Below are 8,013 nucleotides of genomic sequence, written 5' to 3' on the forward strand. Positions count from 1 at the left end.
AGGTTCACACGGCAGTTAGGTGCAAAAGATCCTAAAGGCTGAGTCTCAAAACCCAACAAAAATTACCAATAATGAAATAATCTCTTCCTACGTGGTATATGTTCCAGTTTTTGGGCCTCCTGTGAGTTACAATCGAAGCCATATGTACAGTCATAAATATCAGAAATATTTACAAAACAAGACAAGATCTTAAAAACAAAAGCAGTGATTTCTTCATCTCACTGGAAGCCTTACAAAACATGGGGTAAATCGTCTCAATTGAAATATTCTGCTGACCACAGAGGGCTGTATGCTTCATTGTAATGGTTAGTCATTCTATACATATTTACTGGTTTAGTTAATCTACTATGGCTACTCACAAACTATTGCAAGGCAAAGATTAGGAAGCAGAGCCATTAAAAATCTTGTTTATGCAAAATCCACTGTGGTCACAGCAGAATACAACACAAAAGGTAAATCAAAGCCCCATCCAAACAATCATTTCCTTTGCACTGGTGGCTGGCATAGCCAGATATCTAGACCAGGAAAGGCTGCAAAAGTGGCTAATTTAATGTTTCTGCGATGAGTCTGTACTGGGACACATCTCTGCTTTGATATTTTCCTAAAAGCTTAAGCAAAACAAACAAAATCCCAAGCACTTAAGCACAGAAACCTCACCTGTGGCTTTTTCTACAAGTCTCCTGAGGAAAACTTGTAGGTGCTGCAATCCAGCCAGGCTGTTGAGGCAGAGCACGAGCTTCATGCAGATGCCAGCTGGCATTACAGACTCATTTCCCAGTGTTTCACTCAGAGAGCTGATGTCCCTTTCCTTGTAAATTCAGTGTATACCATTAGGCCAAGACTCTACAAGTAATCGAGCCCCAGGCTGAGGTCCCAAGCAGCTCCCAGGTCCTTTGGGTGTCAGGACACCTTGAGGATGTTTGGCTCGTAGGAAGCCCAAAGGCACCTTTGCTCCAGTCATCTTCAGCACAGAAGGCACAAAGCAACGCTGTGAGAAATGTGTACCAGGGTCCTTACCTTACACATCAAAAATCCCACAGTGGAAAGACAGAAAAAACTTATCACAAACACCTATGGTACTGTTCATAACTTTTTTTTTTTTAAAGAAAGCTTATTTCAAATTTATAAAATATTTAAGTTGAAAATCTTTGCAACAGTTGATTTTACAAAAAAAAAAAAAAAAAAAAAAAGAAGATAGGTGTGGAAAGTAATTTTATAAAAAGGATTGAGATGTTCCTGCTAGTAAAAAGCAGTCAAAGGAGTAAAGGCTTTCATTTAGTTCTGGTTTGGATTCACTTACAAAGCAAATTGTTCAGTTTCAGCTGTGTTGTGGATTCAGCGGAATTGAATTCTGCTCTAGATTGCATTTGGGGGAAGGGGAACACACACATTTAGATTGATCTTCTTTGTATTTTGTTTTACTTAAAAATCATAGGCATTATTTCATCTTCCTCTCCCCCTAATTTAATTGGAAAATATGAAAGACCAGAATGTCAGTGTTACCGTAATCACACACCATCAATACTGGCACAGATCATGGGTAAAGGTCTTGCTTCTGGGGTTTCGTTCCTGGGTTTTCTAACTCAAAAGAGAAGCAGCCACCGTTTGTGAAAAAGGTCATCTGTCCCAGTCTGGAAAAATTCTGGTTGATTTCAATGAACTTTGAATCACATCCAGATTTTCTCTCTGTACCCTGCATTGTGCTTCAGATGAGAGAAAACTTAAGAGAAAACTCTAGTAAGAAAATATGCCCCACTAGGAAAATAATGGCCCTATTTCTAGGACCATTTCATATGTCCCATAAATATGTAAGCAGTCTTATTTTACATCCTTGTAATCAAAAGTTAAAGCAGAGAAACATATATATTTGATGCACTTTTGTAAAGATCTCACCATTGATGCTGGAGCAGGAACAACCTCAAATTATAAAACTCTTGTTCTACTATATTTATGTCCTTTCAGAGACACTGCTGTTATTAAAAGCTCATAAGAGATACCTCTAAGAGCTGTAAGCAACAATGCATCCTTGAATAGACAATAAATTTAGAGATGCTTAATTGACTCTTCAAAGCTTCTGAGCACCAGCACTTGTGAGAGGTCGTATCTTTAGGCCATCATTTGCATATCAAGTTCAAATGTCTATAATTTGGATGTTTACTATTGAAAAGTGAACTTGTACTTGTTACAGCAAAAGCCTTCTTATGGAAGAGGTTACTGACATCTCCCCAGTGAAGGCAAACAGCACCAACAATTCTAGGTCAATGCACACTGTGTCACTGAAAGCAATACACTTTCAGAAGATGATTGAAAATGAGGACCTGCTGCAATACAAATACATATCAGGGGAGCTCAAGACATCTGAGCAGCTGCAGCTCCATGGAGACCCCAAAGAAGCATATTTTTCCTGTCATACCTCATTTTTTTTTCCCGTGAAGCTAGAAAAGAACAAGTTGGAATTTATGCCAAATGGTGGAAGTTTTCTTTCTGGATTACTTTCAGGTTACTTGAAATTCAATCATAGTGTTTAAGATATACAAAAAAGAGCAACAAGGCACCTTTAATGCTTCATTTTAGACTCCTAATATCACACAGAGCAAGGCATTCATAGGTAAAGATGATGACCCTGAATTCTGTGTCCCAAAGACCTGCTGTACATGAACTGTGACACTGAGAATCAGCTACACTTGGTGTAGATGCTCACACATCACACACTGCAAGAAGCAAAGCTGAGGACTCCGAATCTCATAATTGTGCTATATATATAGATTAATTGGAGTGTCTAAGTGGATTTTTTCTTCAGAGGGTATCTACACAGGTTCAATGTGTTCCTCTTAGGCACTTAGCTTGAGTTTAAGACAGTGGAAAAGCTTAGACCAGGCTTTAATCATTACAGCCCACCAAATAACCATTATTCCAACATATTGAGAGCTCTTTCAATAGACACCTCTTTATTTGAAATGGAATGTATCTTGAAAAATATGAAAAATAAATCACATCTCTCAGAAATCATTTATGAGTCATATTTACACACATTTTTTTTGACGACACTGGTATTTCTGCTCACAAGAGGATATGCTAGAAAACATTTGGTACATCACTGCAGCTATAATTCAGAAGCTGGCATTTGCATATCATGAACCTTAAAAAAGAGCAATTACTTCAGGATGTCACAGAAATGACATCCACTTGATCTTCCTTTTCCCCCCATTTTCTAAACTGTCTTGGTCTCTTGGTAACCATAGCTTGGATTTTCTAGCTGAATCTGCCCCTTAATCACTCTTTTTTATTTTAAATTAAGACAAGTAATTTTGACCTCTTTATGAATGGACTGTCCCCACTTTTGCTATCTATACCAAGCACTTGCCTGTGTGTTTTACCACCATTTTGGTTTATTATCTAATGAATTTACTTCAGCCATATGCTGTCAGATTTCTTTTTTCCATTTTTTTTTGGAAGAGGAAGGACAACCTGATTTATTTACTTTCAAAGCTCCAGTAAGATGGAGCATGATGTGCTAAAACTATTTTTATAGCCATTGCTTACAAGGCAGTAACAGTATTAAATCCAGAAGTCCAAATGAAGATTGTGCAGTAATAGAAAGGCAAGATGAAAAAAACCCAGAAGTACCTTTTATAACATCAAACAATTTCTTGGTCTAAAATTACTATGTTTAAAAAAAAAAAAAAAAAAAACCAAAAAAAGAGCCCATGGAATTCAGAGCGTGAGAAAGTTGTCAGACTGTCCCCATCAGACAATTTAGCCTTATTTATACTGACAGGGCATGAGCCACACTGTCCAACTGTCCCTGGGGAACCCCAGCCAATTTGTTCCCATTCAGTTTCCAGGAGACAGTTCAGAGACACAAGGGATATGTTTGATCCTTACACCCATCCCACCAGCTCAGGCTGGAGGTCTGAAGGTGGCTTTTGTGATGTGACTCTCACCCTAGGAGTCTGGCTGACACCAAGGTTTTTAAACAGGTAACATGACAGGCAATGACAACTAGCAAGTTTCTTGAACTACATCAGTCCAAAAGGTTTTCAGAATATCCTTCAGACCAACTTAAAACAGGAAACATAAAAGTGGGATATTGACCCTGAACCAGTGAAAAGGAGCAGCAAATTCAAAATGAACGTGGTTTCCTCATACCTTTCATGTCAATTTTATCACTAAAATTGTCATCTTTAGCTGTCAAAGTACAAGTACTTCCAGAAGAACAGTAAAATTTCATCTTTAGACTACATCCATAAACTTTTGTGGCATTCAGAGGCTTGCATCCACTGAGGACAAGAATAACTACCTCTCTTAGAGAAATACATGTGTCTCTGATCAAATGGAAATTAATTTTCATCAGTTACATTTATCCTTCAGTAGGCTAAAATGTATTTTAGTAGATGAGATCAGCAATACATCTGTATACCTGAAAAGGCGGATTAGTTACTCAGTAAACTGTAATTAATCACTCTAAAGAGAGGAGCCAAATTATAAATTACAGTGTATTTTGTGAGTCTTTGACTAGCTCATTAGAGAAGCCCCTTGCAGCTCTAACATCCAAGCGTTAGCAGAATGATAATGGCAGATGTACAGAGACATGGAAATTGAGTATTATGATTGCCAAGCCAGCAAACCTAATCCTAGAAGATGCAGGGTACCTTCAATTTCAATTAATCACAAAATAATGACTTTGTTAGGACAGCTGCAATGTACCACCCCAAGCTTATCACACAGCCTTGTCATGGGCCAGATCAGAAAGAAGCACTCAGGAGTAACTAGAGAGGATAGTCAGGGCTTTGATTCTGCACCATGACATGTTTTACTTGTCTAGGTATGTGACCCTGACACCTGGGGGAAGGAACAAAAAAGGAGGGCTAACACAGACCTCAACTTACTCCTTATAGGACTGAGCTGAATTTTAGGGTGCAGAGGAAGGGACTGACGTACACAGTAGCCAATTCTAAAACCTTCCTTTGAGTGTCACTTCAGCCTTTTACTTTAAATACAGACATAAGCTTGAGAATTCGAGGCTCTTGCTGTCAAGTTACACCTCATTTACACAAAAAGAAAAGGATGTGCAGCTTTTAAAGATATTGTTCACATTAATGTAAATTGTAAAGGGGCCAAAAGCCATTTTGCTCACCACACTAGTTAAAGTAAATAGCTCCATGGCTTTGACTTTTTACCTGGAACCAGAGATTATGGGCCACATTGCTCTGTCCCACTTGCAGGCTCCTCACTTCATTTACACCAGAAACCAGGGTGGTAGCAGCACCCAGTGTGAAGCCACCCATGGTCAGAAGGGCACTGTCCTAGAAAGCTCACCGGCCCACACCCGGCTCCCTCCTCTGCACTGGGCAAAGAGCTCCGACCTGCTCCCGCCGGCATCGGCAACCAAACTCCCAACTGACTTCTAAGAGGCAGAGAAACACACACCAGCTGTGCAATTAGCCCTTTGTTTTCAAACTTCATGGCTTCATCAACGTTTTTAGAGGCAAGATGGCACGCCTCTCTCCACATCTGACAGTGCTAAACACCAAAATTAATCTAGTTCATCTCAGCTAGAGAGCAACTTTCAGCTTATGAAAACTGTGACCAAAATAATCCATTTGCACACTAAGACATACATAAAATGGATTTTAAACTATGGGCTGCTTTAATGCAAGACATTTAAAAACCGTCATGAAAATGCAACACAGGTTGAGAGCCCAGATCACTTAAAAACTGAGCGTGCAGAGGGAGCCCTGAACTTGAACACTAAGAAACAGTCATGAACACTTTCCAGCTCTGACCCACCAGCCTAGGAGCAAGCACATCACACGGATAGGTGGAATCCTACTCAGATTCCTGTATCACAAAAGAAATTGGTCAGATTCCTTCTGCTCATACACCAAACAGATTGGTTTTAATCTCAGAACGACAAGCAACATTGTTTTTTTGAATAGCCAAGCATGAATAACATTTTATCATCTTCCACCACGTCTAATATTTTTTTTAAATCATTTAAACCCTAGATGATAATTGTTGTTCTCATTAGAGAAAATAGGTTTCAAATGCAGTATGGGTTTCAGCCAAATTTTGAAACATACATCACATTTTCCATGTTAGGGGAATATAGTGTATTTTGCGTAAAAAACGAATAACTTTTTTTGTCAAATTGCACACAGACAAAGTACCCAGAACTTTTTAGCTCTTTTAGGGAGCTTACATGCATACTGTTTTTTCCTTTACTTTTTTGATCGGGCCTACATTCAGAAATGTCTTGCAAATAAGCCTTAAAAAAAAAAAGAAAGAAAAAAAGAAAAACCAACAAAATTAAAACAATCCTAATAAATAAAATACATTAAAATAAAGTTACAGTACATCATATCTCCTAGAAGTCCCATCGCACCAAAGGATCCTTTCCAAGGTTCATAAATAATGGATTTGAAATGCTTCTCGGCACCGAGGGCGGCAAAGCAGCAGCAGCTGGCTGAGGTTCAGGCTATTGAGCCGCTTCTCTCTGGTCTACCTGCACCTCCGGCGACTGCCCGGTTTCTGAGCCCCTGAAGCAGGTCCGCCACAAAAGCGCTCTGTCCCTCTCCCCCGAAGCGCCCGGTGAACGTAACCTGCAGTGAGACAGAGAGCACAGAGGGCAGCCCGTCAGGCGGAGAGGCGGCAGCCGGGGCCGGCAGCCCCGCGGGGCCGAGCGGCGGTGCGGGGCCGGGTCCGTACCTGCGCTAGGCGGAGTTGGAGGCGCCGCGGAGGCGCGGGCCGTGGGGCGCCGCCAGGTGCTGCTGCTTCTGCCGGGTGGAGCGCACGGCCAGGATGGCCTGGCGGTTCTTGTACTGCACCATCTGCAGCGTGATCGCCGCGTTCCAGCCCTGCTCCTGCGCGCACCGAAAGTCGATCTCCTTCCCCTCGGCCATCACCACCGTGAAGTACACGTACTTGCCCTTCCGCTCCACGCAGTCCACCGTCTTCATGTTGGAGAAGTGAAGCTCCTTGATCTTGGCTGCCGGTTCGGCCGGCGGCGCTGGCTGCTGCTGCTGCTGTTGCTGCTGCTGCGGCGGGGGCGGCGGCGGGTGCTTGGGGGGGATGAGGAGCAGCCCCTCCTCGGTGAGGATACAGCGCTTCTTCTTCCAGAGCTGCAGCAGCCCGTCGCTCCTCTTCTCCAGCATGCCCTCCTTCACCGCCTTACAGCCGCTCTCCAGCATCCTTCTGGCGGGGTTAGACGGCCTCCGCCCGCAGGGGCTGGGCTCGGGGGGCAGCCGGCACCAGCCGAGCACTCTCCGCCGGGCGCCGGCTCCGAGGCGGAGGGCCGGGAGCGCCCCTGCCCGCAGGAAGCGGAGCGGCTGCCGCCCGTGCCGCGGCGTGGCGAGCGGCGGGCGCTGTCGGTGCGGGCGGCCGGGGTTGTCGGCGGGCTTTTCCCTCCCCTCCGCTTTTGAACGCGCCTCTCCCACCCCAGAGTGACACCCAGCGGAAACGGCGGCTCCTCCCGCCCGCCGGCCGCGGGGAAGCCCAGCGCGGCGAGAGGCGGCGGAGCCGGGAGGCGCGGCGGGGCGGCCCGCCAGGCGGGGCGGGGGGCTGCGCTCCCCGGCGGCAGCGGGCCCGGCCGGCTCCCCGCCCCTCGCCCACGGCCGAGCAGCGGAAGGAAGGGCTTCCCCGCCGTACTGAACCAGCGCTAGGCTAATACAGAGACATTAACAGGACACGGCAAATGCCCTATTGCGCTCGTTTGCCTTTTCGGGGTGCTCCCGCAGTATTTATTAAAATATATATCCTCAGCCTTCCTCCCTGGGCAAGAGCAACAAACGGCCCTCTTCTGCGTGTTTTTGATTCAAGCCCACTAAAACCGGTAGCACTTTTCAGCAGCACCCTGATATCTAAGCGATCATCGCTCCTTTAAACAAAGGAAAGAGCCTTTAACAGCCTGGCACAAGAGCTTGACCCCTACGCAGGGCTGGGGAGAAGCAGCTTCCAACTGTATATATAAAATAAATCTTTATTTTATGCAGCAGTTTGAGTAATGTCTAAAGA

The 8,013-nt window shown here is 44.0% G+C and overlaps 1 protein-coding gene across 1 annotated transcript; it reads right to left on the reverse strand.

Moving 5' to 3' along the window:
- Nucleotides 1-2,921: 2,921 nt before the first annotated feature.
- Nucleotides 2,922-7,610, reverse strand: PHLDA1 (pleckstrin homology like domain family A member 1). The gene is made up of 2 exons (XM_085045251.1): nt 6,709-7,610; nt 2,922-6,602 (listed from the first exon to the last, which is right to left on the reverse strand). Exon 1 carries the CDS (start codon nt 7,188-7,190, stop codon nt 6,714-6,716), a length of 477 nt encoding a protein of 158 aa, XP_084901377.1. The 5' UTR covers nt 7,191-7,610; the 3' UTR covers nt 2,922-6,602; nt 6,709-6,713.
- Between the last annotated feature and the right edge of the window lie 403 nt (nt 7,611-8,013).

This window comes from Lichenostomus cassidix, chromosome 1Aa (assembly GCF_008360975.1).
Source record: "Lichenostomus cassidix isolate B80296 chromosome 1Aa, HeHo_3.0, whole genome shotgun sequence".
NCBI lineage: Eukaryota > Metazoa > Chordata > Aves > Passeriformes > Meliphagidae > Lichenostomus > Lichenostomus cassidix.